This window comes from Chanodichthys erythropterus, chromosome 19 (genome assembly GCF_024489055.1).
Source record: "Chanodichthys erythropterus isolate Z2021 chromosome 19, ASM2448905v1, whole genome shotgun sequence".
NCBI classification, from domain to species: Eukaryota; Metazoa; Chordata; class Actinopteri; order Cypriniformes; family Xenocyprididae; genus Chanodichthys; species Chanodichthys erythropterus.
In genome coordinates this window covers 26,312,678-26,338,604 of record NC_090239.1, presented here as the reverse complement: position 1 = coordinate 26,338,604, position 25,927 = coordinate 26,312,678, and the positions used below count along the sequence as shown (strand labels likewise).

Below are 25,927 nucleotides of genomic sequence, written 5' to 3'. Positions count from 1 at the left end.
ATTTATAAAGAATGAAGTTGCGTTTATGAATTATACAGACTGCAAGTGTTTAAAAAATGAAAATAATGACAGTCTTGTCTCCGTGAATACAATAATAAATGATGGTAACTTTAACCACATTTAACAGTACATTAGCAACATGCTAACGAAACATTTAGAAAGACAATTTACAAATATCACTAAAAATATCATGTAATCATGGATCATGTCAGTTATTATCGCTCCATCTGACATTTTTCGCTATTGTTCTTGCTTGCTTACAGTCTGATGATTCAGCTGTGCACAGATCCAGACGTTAATACTGGCTGCCCTTGTCTAATGCCTTGAACATGAGCTGGCATATGCAAATATTGGGGTCATACATATTAATGATCCCGACTGTTGCGTAACAGTCGGTGTTATGTTGAGATTCGCCTGTTCTTCTAAGGTCTTTTGCTCAAATCAAATTTACATAAGAAGGAGGAAGCAATGGTGTTTGAGACTCAATGTATGTCATTTCCATGTACTGAACTCTTGTTATTCAACTATGCCGAGGTAAATTCAATTTTTGATTCTAGGGCACCTTTAAGATCTTGAGGAAGATCTCAGAACTGATATAATATACTGAATAATTGGCAAAGAAAAAAAAATACTAAAATGTAAGTCTCTAGAAAATGCAAGGAAAGGCAACCAATAATTTAAGAAGTCTAAAGAGATTGAGAAAAAAAAAAAAAAAAAAAAAATCCTTATCGGCACAATGCATGTTGTCTTGCTTTTGAGTGAAGTTGCTGTCTAGCACTGCCTTCACTTCTCATTTCAAGTAGTTCCCACTTCCTGGGATGTTGGTGTTCCCCTAATTGTTAAAATCTACTGAAACATGGAGTCCATATATGTGATTCAGCAGACCTGTTTGAAAGCACACACTTCAGATGTCAGTGATTGTAGGTGTTTCATTTGAAGCATCAGCACATTTAACTGTACAGCAGGCCCTTTTATTTGATAAACATATTACAGAATTTGTTAACGAAAAGCTTATGATGATCGCATTAGCAATATATCAATAATATTTGCATACATACACATACTATACACTACATATTTGCATGTAAAGCCATATTTGATTCTTTAATATACAGCTATTGTGGTTGGTTATTATTGTTAACCTAATTTTTCAGTGATTGGCTCATCTTCACCACTTTGTTCTGCATTTTCCAGCAACTGCTTGTACTGGCTTTTAAAGAATCCAGCCTGAAAGGAAATGATAATTGAGGCATATGTATTATAACATTGAAGTTAGACAGCTGAAAATGGATGGTTCAAAGTTGAACGTACACACCTTATAGAGGGCTGCAGTGATTAGAGCCAGTAGCAGCAGTCCTCCTATCACTCCTCCAATGATCTCTCTGGTCAGGTTCGGCTCCTCATACATCTCCACTTGAGTGTTAATCTACATACACACATGAATACAATATAACCTCTGATAATCCACCTTCACATATAAACATAATATCTTTAAGGCCTGAAACGTGCAAGGATTTTTAGATATGCATGGGTTGAAAAATGTAAGATCTAGTATATGTAACTGTACAGTGCATAACTTTATTTTTAATAACTGTTTTAGGTTTAATTTTATAAAATTTAATTTAAATCATTTATATTATTTTTATTTTATTAAAATTTTATTTTTGGTTAATTTGTGAAGAAAATTAATTACCTGGAGAGACGGTGCAGTGCCTTGAGAATCAGAGGAAAAGAAAATATATTTGCTCTTGTCATAATCCAGTGACGCTGAACTGACCAACTCAAACACAGCAGCTCTGAGTCCAGTCTAAGAGAGACACAGAATATGACAATAAGAAATGATCAAACAATTATGAATATATATGTTCTGTTCTGTGATATGAATTAGCTTTAAAAGTCAGATACCTGCTCAATCCATCCAGAGCTCACATCACCAGATATATAATAGAGTTTCCATTCATTCTTTATGAGATTGACGTCACAGCTGAACACGGCACACACCGCCACAGAGCAGTTCTGACACACACACACACACACACACACACACACACACACACACACACACACACACATTCAGAGAGATGGAGCAATGTGGTCAATGCACAAAGAAGATGAAACATGAATGGAACATGATATGGATTTGTTTTAGTTAGATCAGGAAATGAAACTCAAACACTCACCACCACACGATCCTTTTTAATTACTTCCACAAAATTGGTTACAATCGGCTGCTCATCCCTCTGTTTCACACAGTCTGGAATCTAAAAGCACAAAACTCTAGTGATTGGTTGTTTTTTAATTTGACAAATTAAAAGGGTTTTTCTAACACATTCATAATATATACATACCTCTATGTTTTTGTCAGTCCAGATTAATTTATCTCCCAGAATCACTGGTACTCTGATGAAAACTTTGAAAGTTAATTCTCTAAAGTCATTTTCAACCTGAAAGTGAGAAGGACATTAAAATGCCATTTTTGCCATAAACCATTGATATAGGGAATAAGACAATTAAATCCAGTTTTCAATCAGATAATGTTTATTTAATTATTTTTTGTTTTCATGGAAGTGTGTGAATTTCATTCCAGTACCTTTAGGATCTGTTTGACTGGTTTATCTGGTTTATCATTTTTCTGTGCAGTAAAATTAATGTGGAGGCTTGAATCTTCATGTCTTATTTAAAATAAAGGGAAAATGTGTCAGACAGTAATTCAAATCTTTTATAGTCCTCATATCTGAAAGTGATTCATATAAATGCAACTTTAAACAATAATAGTTCTGTCATGAAAAACTCACAGAGAGTTTGGCATGGTAATGGGTATGACAATGTTGATATGTTTGGTCTTAGCGGAATAGATCTGCTATGCTGCTGCTGCTGCAGAGCAAGTACGGGACTTGCTACTGCCAATACATACACAACACATTGCTGTGAGCAAGTAAGACATGCTGCTGCTGTACAATATTGATATGTTTTATATATATATATATATATTGTAATAATATTTCAAAATATTACTGTTTTACTGTATGTTTTATTAAATAAACGCAGCCTTGGTGAATAGAAGAGACTTTACAAAACATTACAAAATCTTAATGATTCTTCTAAAGCAAAACCATCTGTAATTTATATATAAATTGCAATTATTTTTGCTTTAGAACCCCAGAATGTTTACACTGAACATCTAGTGGAAATAATGTTTATTGTCAAATCTGTAAGTTAAAGCAAAACCAGTTGAGAATGACTGTTGAAAAACAAGAGCACTAACCTTATTAAGGCAATGCTAATGGCATATTTGACACCAATGCTCTTCTTTCTGAATAACTGACTGGTTTGAGAGTGTTGGTTATTCCCACTGTAAGTGATGAAGTGTTTTGGTTAGTAGTAGCATTTTCAGTGAGCAACTACTTAACAGCTCATGGTTAAAGGGATAGCTCACCCTAAAATCAAAATGTGATGTTTATCTGCTTACCCCCAGGGCATCCAAGATGTAGGTGACTTTGTTTCTTCAGTAGAACGCAAATGATGATATTTAACTCTCAGTCGTATAATGCATTTCAGTGGAAACTTCGTCTATAAGAGTAAAAAACATATCCACAGACAAATCCAAATCAAACCCTGCAGCTTGTGACGACACATTGATGTTTTAAGACACGAAACGATCGGTTTGTGTGAGAAACCAAACTGTATTTATATAATTTTTTAAGTCTAAAGCACCACCATGTCCAACTGCCTTGAGCATCCGGTTGGTGAGGTCAGAAAACACGCTCTGATGACGGAAGTGATCTCTCGCGCTTTGCTTCAATGAGTGTGAGACTTCACTTCCGGCATCAGAGTACGTTTTCAGACCTCACCAACCGGATGTGGAGGGCAGTTGGACATGGTGGTGCTTTAGAGTTCGGTTTTTCGCACAAACCGACCATTTTGTGTCTTAGGACATCAATGTGTCGTCACGAGCCGCAGGTTTTAATTTGGATTTGTCTGTGCATGTTTTTTTTTTTTTTACTCTTATAGATGAAGTTCCCATTGACATGCATTACATGACTGACAGACTGCAACGGTTGGAGTTAAATATCATTATTTGTGTTCTACTAAAGAAACAAAGTCACCTACATTTTGGATGCCCTGGGAGTAAGCAAGTAAACATCAAATTTTCATTTTTGGGTGAGCTATCCCTTTAAGCGATGTATCTGTACACATTGAGTGCACTCAAACATCTCACAGAAAATATATAATACCTGTTGATCTGAGCAGTGAATGTCACACTTTGATCAAAGGTGCTTTCTTTATTGATGCTGTATGTAATAAGAAACACAGCCTAGAAGTGGAACAGAGGAAACAATGAGTGCTTGAACAGAAAAACTCACAGGACAGTTGAAAAAGTGAGCTCACCTGAGCGTTGCCCTTGAGGATGGGTTTACTGATGTGGCAGGTGGTTTCTCCAAATGAACCTTTTTGCTCACTGTCAAGAGATTCACACTCCACTCTGCCCTGCTCATACAGAAAATTCTATAAATATTCATTCAATAATAAACCCACAGCAAGTTCAATGGCAATAAACATTACAATTGCCTAAAAAATGCCTTTCAGAAAAACTTGATTTGTGGACAAATTATGAGTTTCTTTAATCCCTTAAGGTTAAAGGGTATTTTCAGTTTTTTTTTTTTCTTTTCTGTTTTCCTGAGTAACACACAAAAAATGTAAAAAGACTCGTAACTCCAAAACTACAGCAAGGAGAGTGAAAAGGTTTAATTTTTAAAATTTGGAAATTCTCATGCTGAGAAACGTCTCGGTTACATAGGTAACCCTCGTTCCCTGAAGGAGGGAACGGAGATGTACGTCGGACAGACCGACGAATAGGAATCTCGCTAGAGAGGCCAATCTACTTCGAGTGTAACTAAAACGAGCCAATACACATTGGCATGCAATCATATGCATCAGCTGCTCTCCTCGCAGTGCAGGTATATAATGAGCAGCAGGTGCGTTGCATCTTCAGGTTTTCGCTGAGGAGCCGAACCCAGCAGGCGGCAGCATCAGCAGGACAACGCCTGTGGCGACGGGACGTACGTCTCCATTCCCTCCTTCAGGGAACGAGGGTTACCTATGTAACCGAGACGTTCCCATTCAGTCGGTCACGTTCGACGTACGTCGGACAGACCGACGAATAGGAATCCCTACCAAAGCGCCACAGGAGCTGCCCTCTTCCAGCGCTCTGTCGTGAGCCACCTGAACCCCCTTGCCTAAGGACGGTGGGACCAGGCTCACACAGAGAGGGTCGATCACTGTTGTTCCCAAAACCCACTCAGTGCGACAATTGGATAACGCTTGGAAAGCGTAGCCTTACATGCGATAAGGAACGCTGCGGAAGCCATATCCTTCCCCGAAGGAGTTATATGGATAAGTACATATGGACTAACCTTGTAGGTTGTACAACATATGGAAGAACTGGGGTGACTCCACTCGGTGAGAGATGGGTTCTCCCAGAGGGAAAGACACGGGCTTCGTTTAGGAGCAGCCTTGGAAAAAGCCATATGGGATCCCCGTAGGGTCACACATATGGAACCCAGCCTAAATCCGGTTCTCAAGGATACAACGGAGTATAGGCCTGGCGCCAGACGCTCCGCCACGTCGGCTGCCGAAGGGTAACCGGAGGACTCAACAGGGTCTGCCCGTAGGGACTCTCTGGAGAATAGAACGTGCATGTAGCGCAGCAAGCCGACACTAAACCGGGGCCTCTCCGTGCCTCTGACCTGAGGCGAGAACACGGGAGGAGACCGGCTCGACATGAAGGCTATAGTATCTAGCGAACGTGTTAGGTGTCGCCCAGCCCGCAGCTCTACAAATGTCTGTTAGCGAGGCGCCACGAGCCAGCGCCCAGGAGGATGCCACACCTCTCGTGGAGTGAGCATGCAACCTGAGCGGGCAGGGCACGCCCTGAGCTTGGTAAGCCAGGGCGATGGCATCCACTATCCAGTGGGCCATCCTCTGCTTGGAGACAGCCTTTCCCTTCTGCTGGCCTCCATAACAGACAAAGAGCTGGTCTGAGGTCCTGAAGCTTCGAGTTCTGTCTATGTACAGTCGCAAGGCGCGAACTGGACAGAGCAAAGCCAGGGCTGGGTCTGCCTCCTCCGAGGGCAGCGCTTGCAGGCTCACTACCTGGTCCCTGAAGGGAGTGGTAGGAACCTTGGGCACATAGCGAGGCCGGGGTCTCAGTACCACGTGGCTGTCACCCGGCCCAAACTCTAGGCACGATTCGTCGACCGAAAATGACTGCAGGTCCCCTACCCTCTTGATGGAGGCCAATGCCACCAGCAGCAAAGTCTTCATAGACAGAATCTTTAAGTCTGCTGACAGCAAAGGCTCAAAGGGAGCAATCTGGAGTGCTCTGAGCACCAGAGTAAGGTCCCAAGTATGGAGGGGGGACGAGGAGGATTTAACCGTCTCGCCCCCCTAAGGAACCTGATGACCAGGTCATGCTGACCAACAGATTTGCCATCTATGTGGTCGTGGTAAGCAGATATGGCAGCAGTATGGACTTTGAGGGTGGAGGGGGACAGCCTACGCTCCAACCCTTGCTGCAAGAAGGAAAGCACGACTCCGATCGATCATCTTCGGGGATCTTCTCGGCGAGAAGAGCACACTCGACGAACAGGTTCCACTTCGAGGCGTAAGCACGTCTCGTAGACAGTGCACATGCCGAAGTGATGGTGTTAAGTACCTCAGGGGGTAAGTCACCTAGAACCTCCGCGTCCCGTCCAGGGACCAGACATGGAGTTTCCAGAGGTCTGGACGCGGGTGCCAAAGAGTGCCCCGTCTCTGAGAAAGAAGGTCTTTCCTCAGAGGGATGGGCCAGGGAGGGGCTGTCGCGAGGAGTGAGAGTTCTGGGAACCAGGTCCGGTTGGGCCAGTAAGGCGCAATTAACAAGACCTGCTCCTCATCCTCCCTGACTTAGCACAGGGTCTGTGCAAGTAGGCTCACTGGGGGAAACGCATATTTGCGCAGGCCCCGGGGCCAGCTGAGAGCCAGTGCATCTGTCCCAAGTGTCCCCTCGGTCAGAGTGTAAAACAACTGGCAGTGGGAGGTTTCTGGTGAGGCAAACAGGTCTACCTGAGCCTCTTCGAACTCTCTCCAGATCAGCTGAACCACCTGGGGGTGGAGTCGCCATTCTCCTGGCAGCGCAGCTCGTGATAGCTCGTCGGCCACACGGTTGAGCACACCGGGGACATGAATGGCGCGAAGCAACCTCAGAAGCTTCCGACTCCACAGGAGGAGATGGGGGGCGAGTTGCGACATGCGACGGGAGCGTAGACCACCTTGACGGTTGATGTACGCAAAGGTCGCAGTGTCCGTACGGACCAGTACATGCTTACCCCGTAGCAGGCCTTTGAGGCGGCTCAGAGCAAGGCGTACTGCCAGCAACTCGAGGCAGTTGATGTGCCAATGCAGATGGGGTCCCGTCCAAACCCCTGACACTGCATGCCCGTTGTACGTGGCACCCCAGCTGGTGGCAGAAGCATCTGTGAACACCACAGCATGCCGGGACACCTGTTCTAGGGGCACTCCTGCCCGAAGAAACAAGGGGTCCGACCACGGACTGAAGGTTCGGCGGCACTCCTGAGTGATTGGCACCTGGAACGTGCCGCGCTGCCATGCCCATCTCGGGACTCGGCCGTGAAGCCAGTGCTGAAGCGGTCTCATATGAAGCAGACCGAGCGGTGTTACAGCCGCAGCAGCCGCCATATGCCCCAGGAGCCTCTGAAAGAACTTCAGTGGGACCGCTGTCCTGCCATTGAATGTATTCAGGCAGTTCAACACCGACCGAGCACGTTCCTCTGTGAGGCGTGCTATCTGCTCGACCGAATCCAACTCCATACCGAGAAAAGAGATCCTCTGCACCGGGGCGAGTTTGCTCTTTTCCCAGTTGACCTGAAGCCCCAACTGGCTGAGGTGTCTGAGCACCAAATCCCTGTGTTTGCACAACTGATCCCGGGACTGTGCTAGAATGAGCCAGTCGTCGAGATAGTTGAGAATGCGAACACCCTGTTCTCTCATGGGAACAAGGGCTCCCTCCACGACTTTCATGAAGACGCGGGGAGACAGGGCCAGCCCGAAGGGTAGGACTCTGTACTGATATGCTCGACCTTCGAACGCGAATCTCAGGAATGGCCTGTGTCGCGGAAGAATTGAAACATGGAAGTACGCGTCCTTCAGGTCAATCGCTGCAAACCAATCTCGGGGACGGATGCACTCGAAAATGCGTTTCTGCGTGAGCATTTTGAATGGTAGCTTGTGGAGGCTCCGATTCAAAACTCGCAGGTCCAAGATCGGTTTTAACCCGCCGCTTGGGTACAATGAAGTAGGGGCTGTAGAACCCCGACCTCAAATCGGCTGGAGGGACCGGCTCTATCGCATCCTTCGCCAGTAGGACTGCGATCTCCGCACGCAGGACAGGGGCATCGGCATCTTTCACTGTAGTGAAGAGGACGTCCCTGAACTTGGGGGGGAAGCCGGGCGAACTGAATCGCAAAGCCGACCCTGATGGTCCGAAGGAGCCAGCGAGACAGACTGGGGAGCGCTAACCCGGCTCGCAGAGACCGTACAAGCAGGACCAAAGGGACCACGGGTGTAACCGCAGCAGGGCAGCGAGGTGGAACACAGGGACGCGGCTCGGGGGGCTCTCTTTGTGAGGCGGCCCGAAGCGGCGTCACAGTGTGCTAGGCAACACTTACCTGGCTCCACGGATGGACAGAGGGAGCAGTCGAGGCTTTGGCTGCCCGCTGCTGTCCGCTGGCGACAGAAGAGGGGGATGAGAGTGGTGAGGTTTTTCACCTCCCACTGTTCTCCAAACCCTCTTCAGACCTGGAAATGGAGGAACTGCTCTTTTAAATTTGGGTACCGCTGCCTCTTGGGTCAGTGGCGGAACAGAAACAAACCCAATAAAAGGATTTACCACCTGGCCCTCCTCCAGGGGTGGAAGAGCAGCCCCACCCATCTCTGGGTCGCCCGTCTCAGGCGTGATTCCCACCAACCAGTTAAACAGCTGCAGAGACGGGAGGCGTCATCTCCCCGCAATGGATACAGCAGAGCCTGCTGGGCCGGAGTTTCTTGCAGGGGATGACACCCTTGGCAACGAGCAGACTTAGGGGCGGCCCAAGAGGAACTCAATGGTTTGTCATGGGAAGCTCCCCGATCTGCTACAAACTGAGGAGAACCGCTGGGCCCAGTCCTCGACAGTGTCACCGAAAAGGCCACCCCGTAAGATGGGAGCATTGAGAAAGCATTTAGCTTGACAACCTCTCACATCTCACAAGGTAAGCCAGGGGGCACTTCTGGACCACTGAGGTGGACATCGTCTGGCTGAGGGCCTGCGCCGTGACTTTGATTACGGTTAGTCAACAAGCGCAGCTCAACCCCAGCACAGAACTACCCTCATGCAAAAAGAGTGCCTTGGCCTCACATGCAGGGTGGGTGTGGTCTGTGTACAGCCACCCCATCCAAGAGGGTAGTGAGAGAGGAAAAACTTATGCAGATTCTGGCACCTTTGGCATTCCATATTTATGGCACCAATATACCCCCATACTGCCAAGTTTTCCATGCACATCTGGAAGACCCAGGAAAGCATGACTGTAAACTCCAAATCTGAGTCAGCATAAGCACACACCATTACAGTGGGCAGCGTCACTCTCATTTCCAGAGCATAACAGCACTCTCTCCGATGCTGCAATCGACGTCTGTCCCTCAGCTGGAGCTCTGAATGAAATGCTAGGTTCCCCTATGAAAAGGACCAGCAATTCAATCCAGAAACTGCACAGCTTGCAATGCGCTAGAGAGGGAGGGGCCCTAGGGGGTTGGTTCCCCGAAGGAACCCCTCAACCTCATGTCACCCAAGCCATATCAGCAAAGTAGACCTCTTCTGGTGCACCAGAGAGGGCGCTACAATGGAGATTATGCAAGGGAACCGCGCATCTAGAGCGCCGAGCGAGCGCTGGGTTGCCGTGACAACCCGCGCTGCAGCCCGGCAGCTCGACGGCACACGGCACGCAGAGGAGCGAGAGGTTTGCTCTCGTTGATCTCCACTGTGCCCGACACTCTGGGAGAAAGAAGAGTCACGACCGGCGTGTCGACGTGATCATGTTCTCATATGAAAACATGAACACCCACGAACATCATTTCAGCACGCGCCCAGTCATGTGAAACGGTGATCGTGGCCGTCAGTGAGGACAGGAACGATCGCATCCAGAAACACAAGTAGGACGTCATCTTTAAAAAGACGCGAATCTACTTGTGTAAGCTCTTTCAAGGGACTTTACTCTTTTAGAAGTGCTGAAGCACGCAGGGGAACGGCCACCGCAACACAGACAGGGATTGTGTGCAGCCTGTCGTGTGCTTTCTCTCTCTTTGAAGGCGCTCACTCTTACCAGCCGTAAAAACGGCTTTTCAGCGCTCAAAAGCGCACCGTACCGGCCGTGAGAACAGCCTTCTGACGCTGTCAAACAGCTATTTGCTCAAAAACGGCAAACGAAACAAAAACAGAAAAAGAGAGGACTTCGACCCCGCTGCTGTGCTGTTCGCCCGTACTCGGAAAAAAAGAGAAGTTCAACCAAAAACTTGACTCGTCTTCTAGCAGACACTCGCTTGCAGAGAACAGGAACAAACACCGTTCGGCTCCGAAGCGAAAAGCTGAAGATGCAACGCACCTGCTGCTCATTATATACCCGCGCTGCGAGGCGAGCAGCTGATGCATATGATTGCATGCCAATGTGCATTGGCTCGTTTTAGTTACACTCGAAGTAGATTGGCCTCTCTAGCGAGATTCCTATTCGTCGGTCTGTCCGACGTATGTCGAACGTGACCGACTGAATGGGAACTGCAAATAAACAGAAAAGAAAAACAATAAAAAAAAAAAAATAAAAAAAAAAGGAAGGAAAATTTACATATCTTTCTAATTTTAAATGGAATATCTCATGAAGGAAATAGGGTAGAAGCCAGGTTCATTCTTTTTTTGGTGATGTTCCTCTATATGTGAGCTGTATCTGGCTTTCGTGATTTCAGACTTCATGGTGATTGAATGAAGAAATCAAAACTTATAGCATTTGGAACAAAGGTAGGCATTTTTAAAAAAAAAATTTTTCTGAGTGACATGCACAAAAATAACCACTCATAACGTCAAATCTCTAGCAAGGAGGCTTGCATCGTTTGAAAGAAAACTTTTTACATTTTTTAAAAAACATTCATTTAAATTTGGACATTCTCATGCTGAGAAATTGCTGATAAAATCATAAAATAAAACTTTGCTCAAGGGAAATTTTACATATATTTAATATTTGACATGCAATAACTAAAACAAATCCAAGGTAGGAGGACAATTCAGTTTTTTTTTGGCTATATGAGACCTGTATCTGGATCATGTCATGTTGATCCCATAAAGAAAGAAAGAGTTACAGCATTTGGAACTGAGGTAGCCTTTTTGTTTAGCCATTGGTGGTCCCATTTTTAAAACCGTTTTTTCACATGGAGTAACTCGTTACTAACACATGCGATTTTGTTGCATGTTTCACTAAGTTATAAGCTAAAATGTCAAGTAATAGCTACATTTTAGATTTTTGTTAGCATCTGTGCGCCTCTGGGGTTTTATGTGTCGTGATTTCGTGATCAAATTCTCACGATCGGCTTATTGGATTATACCAATGTTGGACTCGTTTTAATCGAGAGAATCTGCTATAAATAATGATGTCCAATTTTCCACAATCAGAGCATATCTCTTGATATTATGAGCAAAAACGTGACATAACTGCTGCATCGGTTTATTATTTACATATGGGTCTTGTGGGGCTTTACATACAAAAACTCACTCAAGCCCAAAACAATTATAGTCATTGTATTCTACTCTGTGAGACCTTTCAAATGATATATAACACATGATTATCTGAGCTGTATGACACTTTTGACACATTGGAGTACATAGTGAATTATGATTTAAAAAAAAAAAATGAGCTGAGTTTCTAAGCTTTAAAATTATACTTTGTGTACTTTGGATATTTTGTGTTATTCTTGTAAATTTGATTGTACATTTTTTTGCGGGGGGTGGTGTCCCGCCGGCAGGACACTTCGGGCTTAAGGGGTTAATAAAATCATCCTGGTGTCACCTGTTTAGATGTGATTCTCCTGTAGGAAAGTCCAAAGGGGTATTTGAGGGTGAAGAGAGTGTTGTATGAGTTTTCTCCTCTGTTCTCTACAAACACTGTCACGTTGATCTCCTGCATTATCCCAACCTCTATGTTTGTAGCCCTGGATCACAGAAACCAAAGAGAGATTCTCACAGTATAACAAAGATGAAAGTCATTGTTGAATCTCCATTCTTACTCTATTTGCTGATCTTTAATGTATTACAGAAAAAACTAATCATAAATATTTGCTTACCCAGAGAAATTGAAATCCATCCTGAGGTCATCAACACAAATATCATCATGTCCACAGTTTATCTCAAAATCCAGCTGTGGAATGAGGTAAGATATTTAGATATACAGTACATTCTTAAATCCAAGCGTTCATTGATTCAAGTAAAAAAGAACACAAGAACTCTGTCATCATTTACTCACCCTTGTGTCATTTAAAATTACTTTCTGACTTTCTTTCTATGGAAGAACCTAAAAGAAGATATTTTGAAGAATGTTTCAACTTGTCCTATGAAAGTCAATGAGGTCCAAAACAACACTGAACTACTTTGACTTTTATTGTATGGACAAGCATAGCATTTTGCAAAGTATCTACTTATGTGTTCAACAAAAGAAAGTTGTACAAGTGACAGGCAGTATATGGTGACAGAGGTTTCATTTTTAGTTTTTTCATAGCCTTCCCTTTAATGTTACATCTGAATGAATTCATGAATTCATACTTTAAAACAAACATTGTTTTGCTTTCTCTTACACTGTGGTCTGTGGTGGTCTTTATCTCTGGCAGCAGTATTGGCTTTATGTTTTGCATTGATGTAGATGGTAGACCGTCAAAAGTGAACATCAACTGATTGGACACTGGGTTCAGAGCATCTTCTGAGAAAGCCTGAGTGGGCAAGAATAGATAAATGACAATAATTTACAATAAAATCAGGATTTTCAGTTTGTATTGCCACATTGTTGCATTTTAGAAGGTACAAGATTTAATAATTCCCACTGAGATTTCATTCTTACAGCTAGAATAACTGACAAAAGAGTGAGATAAGAAAAAAGTATTGTCAAAAATTGGTTTAGACTTACGTCTATAAAGAAACGATGACTTTTGCAAGCTTCTGCATTCATTGCAACTTTCAGCACATCACTGAAGAGCCGGTTTTTGGGTGAGAAGTTTGCTCGATATTTCTGTCGCTTGGCATCCAGCATTATGGTGTAATTAATATTTGCAGATAGGTCTAGATAATGAATATAAAACAGACATATAAAAAGTGATAAATGGAAGACAGTTTTATTTATTATATTTAAATATGTTTTATTTATATTTTAAATATAAAATGTATAAAATATACAATTTTGTTCCTGTGTCGCATTATCCTTCAGAAATCATTCTAATATGCTTATTTGCTGCTCAGGAAAACATTTATTATTATTATCAATGTTAAAAATGTTTTTCATGTGGAATAAACAAATACCTTACAGCACATTTAACTTAATTTACATTAATTCTTTCTCAGAGAGAGAGAGAGAGAGAGAGAGAAGCTTTTAAAGCTATAGTTTGTGCTACCAGCAACACACTTCAACATTAACTACAACATGAAGGAATATTTCTAGTTTTGGATAAACCTCTTATGCGGTGTCTGTATGGACGCATGGTGAAACACACTTTCATGGTGTTTTCCAGTGACTGGTCTGTTTCACTGGTTGGTATTTTGGTTGGGTTGTAAGTAACTTTGGTTTCCAAGAGCACGATGGGTCTGGACCTGAATGATCCACATATAACACAAATGATTAATATGGCTGAATCTGTGTGTTTGTATAGATTTTAGTTCTTTATAGATGAAAACAGACCTGAGAAGCAGAACTGCTCCCTTGGACCCAACAGCAATGTCAGGAAGCTTGTCTTGACTCTGGTCTAGAGAAGACTGACTCAATGAAATCCCAAAGAACTGCAAACCTGATCGCACAGATGATCCAACAATCCTCTGTTTCATTCAAGAGGGAATGACACAGATAACAAAAGTATTAGAATATTAGAGTCTATGAAGTGAGTCAAGGAAAAGTAATGCAAGATATGTGAACCATGAGGGTTAATAAATAATGACCGAATTACATTTTACATTTTACATCCCTTTAAACTGCCATCAGCCCACATCTTTTTCACCTGTGAGTGTTTTGAATTGATCGCTCCATCTCTCCCATTGAAGATGTAGATGCTGCCCTGTCCATCCTCCTCTAAAGGAGCTCCAATCAGCACATCCATGAAACCATCACCATCCAGATCTGCTGGACTGGCCAGAGAAGAGCCAAACCGACCCCTCTGACCTGCCATGCCCACCAGTGTATCCACAGAAATTGCGTTTGCCTATGAAGATATAACAGAGAGAGCAGGAACGGTTAAATAGACACAAATGTACATTTATTCAATCTCGATTAACTCCTTTTTAAAATGTTAGTCTTTATTGAATCTCCAAATAATCACTGACCCGACGTGTGAAGATGTAAACAAACACTTTGCCCTCCCGGTCAGACTCTATGTATGTTGGTGCCGATACCAAAAGTAGGTCTGTATTGGAGTCCTTGTTCAAATCCACCACACACACCTCAGCTCCAAAATAAGAGCCAATCTGAGACTGAGAAAAGAGGAAGAGAAGCAATATAGTTATGTAATTTGAGCTCACTTACTTTCACTCACTTAAACATTAATGTGTGAAGTCCTAATGATTTACACAAATTTGAGTGTTACAACCTTAGGAGGATCCAGTTGTTTTACATCACTTCGATCAATTCTTGAAACAGTAACTTGTCCCTTATGCTTGTGTCTTGGTGCTCCCATGACTGCATACTTTGCTCCTGACATTGTTGCTATTGCCAAGGAATAACCTGTGAAGAAAATAGACTTGAAAATATTCTGATGTATTTTGACTGATTAATACTGATTTACACAATCGTAGAGATCTCACCTAAATAACTGTCATGCTCAGTTCCAGCTTGAAAGACCGTTGAATTATCATTTGGTTTGTACAGCAGATATCCACCCTTCCACTGGAAAGCTCCCACTGCAGTCATTATCATATCTGTCTGGATGCAGATAATATTACAGGAATAAATTAAAATATTTAAGAAAATATTTAATTTACCTCATGGATATCTATGGTTGCAAATAATAAAAATAAATAAATAAATAAAAATAATAATAACTTGATACATTAATACAAACACCTAGATTTGGTTGAAGCAAGTGCACTTCCAGATGACTTTTTTCTTGCACTTTGCATAATACTTATGGTTTCGAAGCAGCTTTACAAAGAGTCTTACAATCTTACAACATCTAGCAGTTAATTTGACCTGATGTAAGATTGTATTAATGATAACATTACGTGAATTGTTGTTCAATTAAATATAAAACTGAAAATAAATGTCAACTTAAAAATCTAAAATGACTATAGTGTGAAAAGCATGGATAGCATGCAAAGGCATGAATTAAGCAAGGAATAATTGATGATGGGCCATTGAATTCTTAGAAAATAATGCACACCCGAGGTGGTAATGTGGCCACGACACAAAGCCTCCTCGGGTGTGCATTATTTTCTAAGAATTCAATGACCCAGAGTCAATTATTACACTTATACTACGGTTACCACACCTCAAGACACTGTTCCAATGTTGTATTTCAAGACATTTCTCAGCTTTCTTATCCTTAAAACACTCTTGTGCATGGGACTAATTTCTTACGCATCTCATCCCAATTGCAAAACATCATTTCAGAACTAGTAACAAAGGCTTGAGCCTTGATAGCAGAATAATACCATTGATAAAGTTATTAACGCACTTGAGAGAGAGAGAGAGAGAGAGAGAGAGAGAGAGAATAAACAGCAAATTTGAATTAGCCTGATATGTGCGTCTGTAACAGCAGCAATGTTTCTACTAGTAGTGAAACTATAAGAACCGCACAGTTATTACCTCACTGGTGAGTCATGTATCAAGTTGCTAAACTATTTTACTATTTAATTCATTAGAGCAGCGCTGACCAAACGTTTTTGTGTGAGTGTGTCCGTACTATACAGTATGTGCAGGGCCGGCGATTGCTATAGGCGAACTAGGCGGTTGCCTAGGGCGACAAATATGTTGGGGGCGCGGGCGACCCTATAGGCAAGTGCGCAGTTGATGAAGAAAATGAAGAAAACCTCCGGTGCACAGGGACTAAAAAACAGAGAAAGAAAGAAGATAAAAGGAAAACCCAGTATAGAGGTAAATCTTCTCATCTCAGCCATTAGGCCGTGTGTCCACCAAAGCGTTTTTAGCCAGCTGGAAACGCTAGGCGCTCTGCTTAAAACTTTTTTTTCCCGTTGAGACGCTTTGTTGCTATGATACGGAATATCTGCGGCACTGTTACTTATAACTGATTTTGCAGGTAATTTGTTTCAAACTTAAAATGTTGACACAATGTGAAATTACTTTGCTATGTATTTTCGGAGACCAGCAATATTAATTTCTCATCCATGTCTTTGTACAGTAAGAATGTTGTGACAGTTGGTCGGTGTTGTATTTGTCCCGCCCCTCCTCCAATCTGATTGGACGGCTGGCTAAAGAGTGACAGTGATGAGCGCAGCGTTTTACTCAAAGTTGAATATTCTTCAACTCGAGACGATCAGTAAAAAACGCCGAGCTCTCAGCGCCTCGTTACGCTCTCGGCGTTTAAAAAACGTGGCGTTCCCATTGAAAACAATTGAAAAAGTATGCTAGCAGCTGAAAAAAATAGCGGGGGCAATCTCGCCTAGGGCAACCAAAGGGCTAGAGCCGGCCCTGAGTATGTGTGTACGTTTGAAAGAGAGAGAGAGTGCGAGAGCTTTCAGGACACAATGAAACATATTTTGTGGCAAAAACGTATTTGTGGCGAAGTGATATGGAACTGCAATGTGGACAAGACCTGCTTGAACTTCTTTAGCCATGCGTTTCCCTGAAAATAACTGCACACCTTATAACGCTGGTCAACCGATCAGCCGATCGCGCATTCAACAGTGGTATAAATTAAATTAGATAGAACAGTAAAGAGAGCAATTCAATGGTTCCTAATTGATTAAAGTAAAAGTATTTCTAACCCATGTACAGTATTTCATCTTTTTCATTTCCAAACAATGTCTCTTTCATTAGTTTGGTGTTAAGTAAGTTAAATACACAGAATTACATTTGAAGTAACTGCTGCACTAAATCCGTCCTGTGCAAACTCCATTCGAGATGAATCTCCAGAGGTCTGGGTTCCTATAGTAAAGAAGCAACAGCACAGTCAACTAAACATTTAATATTTTAAATCAACACAATGGACAAAGTAACTGTGCTCACATGACAAATGTGATAAATGTAAAATGTAAACCTTCTGTCTGTCATTTTTTCATTCGCTCTGCAAACATACCTTCAATGGCAATAATGTTCTCTTTGAGTTTTTCACGAATGCTTTCCAGCGCGTCGAAATCATTTACTCTGAACACATGATTATTGGAGGGTAAAGATGCAATAATTTCCAGCTCCCTTCTTGCTTTGCCACTATTAAAAGCATTGCCAACCTAAGAAAAATTCAATGGAGATAATTGTAACACTTCATAAATGTAATCATTTTAATAACTTTTTTATTTTTAATATGATTAATTTTAAATAAGTCTTTATATTGATGAATGAATGAATGAATGAAAACAAAGTAAATTCTGTCATCTTTCAATCACCCCCATGTTGTTCCAAACATATGGCTGTCTTTCTTCTATTAAATGCAAAGGAAGATATTTTGAAGAATGTTTCTACTGTTTTGTCCATACATTGACAAGACAACACTGGACCTCATTGACTTTTATTGTAAGGACATCTTTTCATTAGAAAGAAAGTAATGTTTGGAATTCGAAAGAGATGAATGAATTGCCATTTTAAGGGGAACAGTATTTTTATGCACAGTACTTTCACAATGGCCATATAAGATCTTGGGGGTTTTTTTAACTGAAAACTTCAAATCTTTCAAAACACTTTCCAAGACAAATCACACCAGGAAAGGATACATGTTGATTTTGCCTAACTGTCTAGATCTGAATCAGTAGAAGTTAAAGCAGTTTTTGCACAGTAATATAGTTAATATAGGTTTTTTTTAATCTAGCAGAGGCAAAATATAAGTACAAATTACAACTTACCCCAATAGCATATCGTATTATATTTTTAGCTTGAGCTTGTTGAACAGCTTCAGTCAAATCATCTGGATCAGTTGATTCACCATCCGTGATAACAACCAAAATTTTATTGGCTGATGGTCTTGCACCTCCACTACTGACGAATAACTCATTACTATTGAAAAAGAAAATAGTACAAATATTTAATGAACAATACAATTATGCAACTGTTTAAGAGACATTTCTAGTTTACATTGCTTGTCTTTGGAGACTTGTTCAAATAATTAAATGCTGTAAAATCTTTATTTCAAAAAATCAAAAGACTTGTAGTAGTATGGGTATCCATTCATTCATGGCTTTAATTTCATGTACTTTTTGCATGGTCCTTTTTTTTTTTTTTTTTTTCTTTTTTTGTATTATCCATTGTCTTAGTTTTTCTTTTGGGTGTAATATATTTAGGATGTGCTCCTCAGCCCTCACTAAATATCATGTTAAATTCATCTTCACTCCAAATCTTTCTGTCAGAAGTAATATTACTTTTAATGCCATAGATAAAATAAATCCAATGAAATATCAGCAGACATGTCTCACACAAGATGTCTTATAGCTGCTGCTGTGTAGGTCCATCCTTTCTGTCGAGATATCCGATTCACTGCATCTTGCCATGCCTTGGCGTCTTTGACTTGTTGAAACTTGTAATGAATGACACATTGTGTAGAAAACTGTGCAATGGCAAACTGTAAGACAGATAGATTTAGTAACTCATGCTATGAACGTTAGGGGTAAAAAAACAAATCTTGCATAAGCTAAATCATAATAAATGCATTGATTACCTGTGTATCACGGTCTATAAAACTTTTGATCATTTCTATAACAAAAGCCTTCATCTTTTTAAAATCCACAGAGTCTACACTTCCAGATCCATCCAGTAAAAAGGCAATATCAATTTGTGATGTTGGGCATTCTGAAGTTGGAGAAATTAATAATTGCATCATATTTTCATTTAATCTGAATAACCATGTCATACAGTATATACAGTATGAATAATATTTGCTTTGATTTGGTAAACCATAAATGTACCTCTCAGAGTCGTTGGCACAGGTCTGCTCACAGTATTATCTGGATTGATTTTAAAGCACATTCCATTGTAAGTGGTTAATTCATCACAGTTCTTAGGTATGGTTGGACCACAAACCTGAGAGAAATTAAGATTTGATGTTTAACATGACAAACTGTAATCTGAACATTAGTGTAAAATTTCAAGGTGCAAAAATAATTCTTCTAAATTATTTTGTCCATCTTTTAGATTGACTGCAAATTGTAGGTTCAAATTCTACAAATTATGCACCAAATCTTGCATTTTTCTTTCATGCTTCTGCAGTAAAATTGGTTGTATACTATTTTTAGTACATGATTGTATTTTAGGATATCATAACATCATTTCTTTAAGCATTATGAAACAACATAGAAAAACAGCACAAAGATTTTAAGTTCTCACAAAAACAGGGATTATTTAAGGGGTCATGAATTGATGAACCACTAAAATTTCAAAACATTTCAAAACACTTATGATGTAACGAAGCCTCGTTTACTGAAATCATGTGACTTTGGCAGCTTGAAATACACTCTGAACCACTGATTCAAAACAAAAGATTCATAAAGCTGCGAAGCTTCATGAAACAGTGTTTTGAAATCGCCCATCACTAGAAATTGTTGAATAAAGTCATTGTTTTGTATTTTGTTTTTGGTACACAAAAAGTATTCTTGTTGCTTCGTGATAATAAGGTTGAACCACTGTAGTCACATGAAACTTTTTAAATATGTCTTCAGTAGCTTTCTCTGGTGTAATTGAATTACTGAAGCCCCGCCTTGCTACACTATAATCAATACTTTTCACTATTAATTACTCTCAAAAGCTGTAATAGTAGTAATAAAAGATTTTGAGAGTTCCACATGTAATTCTTATATCATATGCAAAGATTTTAGCCAATCATTGCAGTGGGTGTTTACACTGAGGTCTCACAGCAGACACACCCCCTTCCAACAGAGCATTTAAATCAGAGGGCTAAAATCAGGGTAGAAAATGGCCTTTTATTTCTAAATTATTATAGCCATTTTTGATGTTAAAATCATACTAACATTATAAGCGCACCTCAGGAAACATTATAAAACATCTCGGTTACGTATGTAACTCTCGTTCCCTGAAGGGAATGGAGACGTACCAATAGGCCGACCTGTGACACGGGGGAGTCCAGGAACCGATGTTTATCGGTCTCCCTCATGTCGGCTAAGGTCAGCCATAGGGGTACGCTGGCGGGATCCCGGCATACCCATTAGCCTCCCTGCCATCCAGAGTGGTGAAGGCAGATGAGGGACCAGGTTTACTTTGAATGCTATATGGTATCCTCCATGACCTGGTCACCTCATCATGCACCCGGGGAACCAGGACCAGCGCAGGCCGCCCCGAGAAACCAATCATCCAGCTGGCCCGGGAAAGCATAGCCGTCAACTCAGGATCAGACTCGGACAGCGCTATGGTCCCGGAGGGAGGCAGTGCAGCCGAGTCTTCATCTCCCAAGGACTCTAGCTCACCTTCCAATGCCGTGATCCACATCTATTCGTCCGCAGGCACACAGAAGGTAATGGCTGGTCGCTCAACAGGGGACCACCATGATCCTCCGGCAACACCACTGGCTGCAGTGTCGTAGAGGGATTAGGGGCCCGTGGAGATGATCTGGGCGGGGAAGCCCTAACCATAATCCTCAAGTCACCCTTCCTACTCACCGACATGCCATCCCGCTGGCCAGAGCCAGAGAAAATGGAGAAACGGAACATAGGGGAGGGGACCCCCACTCCCTGAGAACCAAGGAACGAGAGTCTAGACCTCAACAATCCCACAGTGAGAACATGAGCTATCCACAAACGCTGCCTCAGCATGCTGAACGCCCAGGCAACGAAGTGAAAGACAGAGTGCGATTGCATCTGCTTCCTTATTTATACCCGCCTTGTGGTGCGCATTATGCAAATACCGCTCGCCAATTCCATTGGCTCGTTTAGTTACACTCGAAGGTGATAGGGCTCTCTAGCGATATCCCAATTCGTCGGTTCACTTCTGACATACGTCGAACGTGGCTGACTGAAAGGGAACAATACTTAAAAATTATGCAGTTCATGACACCTTGAATATGAAACTTACCACTGCATTTGAAGACTGAGGATCAATAGACATTGAAAGTCCAAGAGACATGTTGACAGCCTCATTGGCTGTTGAATAAAAGAAGAAATACTATCATGGATAATAAAACTAGTAACTTATATTACATATTTGAAAGCATCATATAAAAACTAAGTACCGTGAATGGGCAGTGGCTTGCAGTTTCCTTCAGTCACATCACAGAGATATATTTGTCCTCTTTGAGTTTGACTGAGTTGTATTAAAGGATCACTCACAAGTAGACTATGGAAGAAGACAGGAGGTATATGAGAACATGTAAAAAAAAAAAAAAAAAAAAAGGAGAAATCTGTGGCGCACGCTCCTGGTTGGGTGTGCTGTTATATGAGGTAATAATCTATGAACGTATTACGAAAAAAAAGTGTTGATATCAGCATAGTTTTAAGTTATTTTTAGTTAGTGTTGCAAAATATTTTTATATTACGGAAAATTACAGAAAGAGGAAATTAAAAAACCGACAAGGCATTAGATGAAATTCAAAACCAAAGCTCTGTACATTGTCTGAGCTTTGTTAATTTAAGAAATGTGCTTAACTGTATGTAATATGCTCTTGTGTACTTCAAATCTTAAAAGTATATGTTAGAAAACTGTACTTGTATATAATATAATATAATGAAATATGATTATGAAATAAACATGATTATAAAATAATAAAGTATATTTAAAGCAAGAACTTCCATGACTATGTTTTGGTTATTTTAAGGTAATTTTAATTAACAACATGTACTTTATATATGATTAAGGTTTGGGTTTGGGTTTGGTTCAAGGTTAGTTGCGTGTAATTATGCATCATTTACTGTTATTACTGTAAAATAAAGTGTTACCTTATATGTCTCTTAACACACTCAGGTGTAATTTTAATAAGTGCACTTTTTCACAACATCACCTTAAAAGTTTTACTTTAAAATATATTTTAAATCATTATGTTTTAATCATTTTTGTCATGCTTTTATGTACATTTATTTTGATGTGTTGACTCACATACTAAAGCACATGTAAAGTGCTTGATTATGATTTTAACTTTAGTGTGTTATTTAATATTACTTCTAAAGTTAATATATTTTAAATGTACTAAATTGCAACTTCGTACAACAATTCTTTAATGTTACAGCTATTAAGGCTTTTGATTAGTGCCATTAATATCCACATCGGTTCTGGATTGAAATATTCCGTAATTGTATTTGTTTTCAACAGCATCAGTTTAAATGGTCAATGGTTGAGTGATCTGTGGTAACTGGGTGAGCTCACCTTCCATATTTCTGTATCACTTTATAGCCAAAGCCACTGTTCGCATTGTTTGTGAAGTACTTCCAGGACACAGGATCAATGTTGAAGGCCATTAATGAATGACATACTAACAAAAGAAAGGAAAATGACAAGTCTTTAAATAAATGCTTTAAATAGAATAACATACAATGCAATGCAATACAATGATGATTGACAGATTAACAAATAAATGTTCCTCAAAAGCCTGATTTTGTTTTGTTTTTTTTGATACTTTTTGATACTTTGATACTCAAATTTTGGCATACATGGATAATCAAGTAAACCTAAGGTTCTTCAGTCCAATAAATGTTCATCTTGAAATAGCACTGACAAACACTTTATAAAAATAAGTAAAGATTTCACAGCAAAAAGACACGTGTGCAACAACCAGAAGGTGGAGATTTTTTACAAATATTCTAAAAGGCTTTTACTCACTGAAAAAGTATGAACTACAGATCATTTAGATGGCAGAAGGCATGTAGTAGATGTACAACAGGGTTTTCAGCAAAGTTTTGTACATTTTGATCATTTAGAGTTCTTAGAAATGTGTGCATCAAATATGATACAGTAGGCTTTATAGGGTTAAATAGATTTACAGCATTGCATATCTAACAAATTAGACAAAATTACTTGTAATAATGACAGGTAATACTTTAGTATTGGGAACACATATTCGCTATTAACTACGACTTTTCCCTCAATAAACTCTTAATTTACTGCTTATTGATAGCTAGTAAGTTAGTTGTTAAATTTGGGTTTTGGGTAGGATTAAGAATGTAGAATAAGGTCATGCAGAATAAGGCATTAATATGTGCTTAATAATTACTAATAAAGAGCCAATAATCTAATAATATGCATGCTAATAATAAGCAACTAGTTAAAAGACCCTAAAATAAAGTGTTACCTAATGACGATTTGACATCAAGCTATTAGATTTAATCAAGAAAAAGACCACATGGAATACACAATTTATTCACTTTACATTAAGTATATAATTGAGGAGTTGTCTGTTGTATAATTATTTTCTTTATAAAACTAGGTAAAGTCATTTTAGTATAGCTTATGCCACATGTTTAGTTACAGAAAAAACAGATCTTACCACAAAACAAACACAAGAGCAATCGTAAATTCCAGTCCATTTCTGTATACAGACAGTACAAACAGTGAATGACAGGGACCGATACTCGACTGAGTGAAGAGTCTTTGGTGGGAATGAGAAATAAATCAAGCGAAAATAGATTGACTCATGTGACTGAAGAGGAACTCCCACAAGGGAAACAAGATTTTACCAACAAAACCTCTTTTTTCCTCAATCTCCTTTTTAAAACCATTGTTAGTACAACAAATAGTTTTCAGTATATCACAAGTACTATTTTGTGGAAAAAACACATTTGGCTTGAGATGGTTTAAAACTCCCGCATACCCAAAATAACTTGAAATCAAAACCAACAGCTATTCTGACATAGAAACAGGAAAAAATGAAATGTCCAAAATAATGTTGTATAACTGGTACATACAGGTGCTGGTCATATAATTAAAATATAATCAAAAAGTTGATTTACTTCACTAAAGTGAACAGCCAATTGTTTGTGGAGCACTTTTTATACTAGTAGTTGCTCACAGTGTTGTAATAGTAAAATGATAGCAAAATCAAGTAAATACCAGGGATGCACCAAAACTTTCATGCTTTGTGGATAAACCTTGCGGTTAGAGGTAATGAGGTAACCAGGACAGCTGGAAATCCGTTTGATGCAAAAAATTAATTTTACCAAAACAGTAAAAAAAAAAAAAATAAATAAATAAAAATAGCTCTACAAACCAAAAATAAACCGAAAAAAAAAAATTATACAAAATACATGTTCGTGACACCAAACAGACTAAAAGTGGCGGTACTCGACCATGCTCATGCCACTCTCACCGCACCTGCCTACTGAATGTTCTGGTGACCATATCACAGTCGTGGCCCCGCCTACGGAACATACCATGATGCAGGCAAGTCTAACGTAACACATTCACATTCACCACAAATAGTTACATGTTTACACAAGCCACATTACATACAGTTCTCCTATAAGTTTTCCTAAAACAAATTATCAAAATAATCAGATATATATACACAAGAGTTTAAACCAATAATGCTGCTAACTGGTACATACAGGTGCTGGTCATATAATTAAAATATAATCAAAAAGTTGATTTACTTCACTAATTCCATTCAAAAAGTGAAAATTGTATATTATATTCATTCATTACACACAGACTGATATATTTCAAATGTTTATTTCTTTTAATTTTGATGATTATAACTAACAACTAGTAAAATCACAAATTCAGTATCTCAGAAAATTAGAATATTACTTAAGACCAATACAAAGAAAGGATGGAGTCGATCAGTCTGTGGCACTGCTCAGGTGTTATGAGAGCCCAGGTTGCTCTGATAGTGGCCTTCAGCTCTTCTACATTGTTGGATCTGGCATATCGCATCTTCCTCTTTACAATACCCCATAGATTTTCTATGGGGTTAAGGTCAGGCAAGTTTCCTGGCCAATTAAGAACAGGGATACCATGGTCCTTAAACCAGGTACTGGTAGCTTTGGCACTGTGTGCAGGTGCCAAGTCCTGTTGGAAAATGAAATCTGCATCTCCATAAAGTTGGTCAGCAGCAGGAAGCATGAAGTGCTCTAAAACTTCCTGGTATACGGCTGCATTGACCTTGGACCTCAGAAAACACAGTGGACCAACACCAACAGATAACATGGCACCCCAAACCATCACTGACTGTGGAAACTTTACACTGGACCTCAAGCAACGTGGATTGTGTGCCTCTCCTCTCTTCCTCCAGACTCTGGGACCCTGATTTCCAAAGGAAATGCAAAATTTACATTCATCAGAGAACATAACTTTGGACCACTCAGCAGCAGTCCAGTTCTTTTTATCTTTAGACGCTTCTGACACTGTCTGTTGTTCAAGAGCAGTGTTGGGCATGTTACTTTAAAAAAGTAATTAGTTATAGTTACTAGTTACTTCTCACAAACAGTAACGGAGTTAGTAACTGAGTTACATCATTATAAAAGTAACTAATTACCAGGGAAAGTAACTATTGCGTTACTTTAAAA

The 25,927-nt window shown here is 40.3% G+C and overlaps 1 protein-coding gene across 1 annotated transcript; it reads right to left on the bottom strand.

Annotated features, from left to right (window-relative positions):
• Window positions 1-969: 969 nt before the first annotated feature.
• LOC137007738 (integrin alpha-X-like) lies at window positions 970-24,009 on the bottom strand. The gene is made up of 30 exons (XM_067369383.1): window positions 23,911-24,009; window positions 22,794-22,899; window positions 21,667-21,770; window positions 21,510-21,577; window positions 19,394-19,508; window positions 19,147-19,277; window positions 18,905-19,050; window positions 18,338-18,488; window positions 17,578-17,728; window positions 17,353-17,426; window positions 15,128-15,245; window positions 14,914-15,047; window positions 14,651-14,797; window positions 14,329-14,529; window positions 14,016-14,149; window positions 13,791-13,927; window positions 13,251-13,402; window positions 12,925-13,056; window positions 12,418-12,491; window positions 12,144-12,285; window positions 4,390-4,488; window positions 4,236-4,315; window positions 3,266-3,352; window positions 2,591-2,672; window positions 2,349-2,444; window positions 2,181-2,261; window positions 1,906-2,016; window positions 1,694-1,807; window positions 1,316-1,426; window positions 970-1,227 (listed from the first exon to the last, which is right to left on the bottom strand). Exons 1-30 carry the CDS (start codon window positions 23,948-23,950, stop codon window positions 1,138-1,140), a joined length of 3,408 nt encoding a protein of 1,135 aa, XP_067225484.1. The 5' UTR covers window positions 23,951-24,009; the 3' UTR covers window positions 970-1,137.
• Between the last annotated feature and the right edge of the window lie 1,918 nt (window positions 24,010-25,927).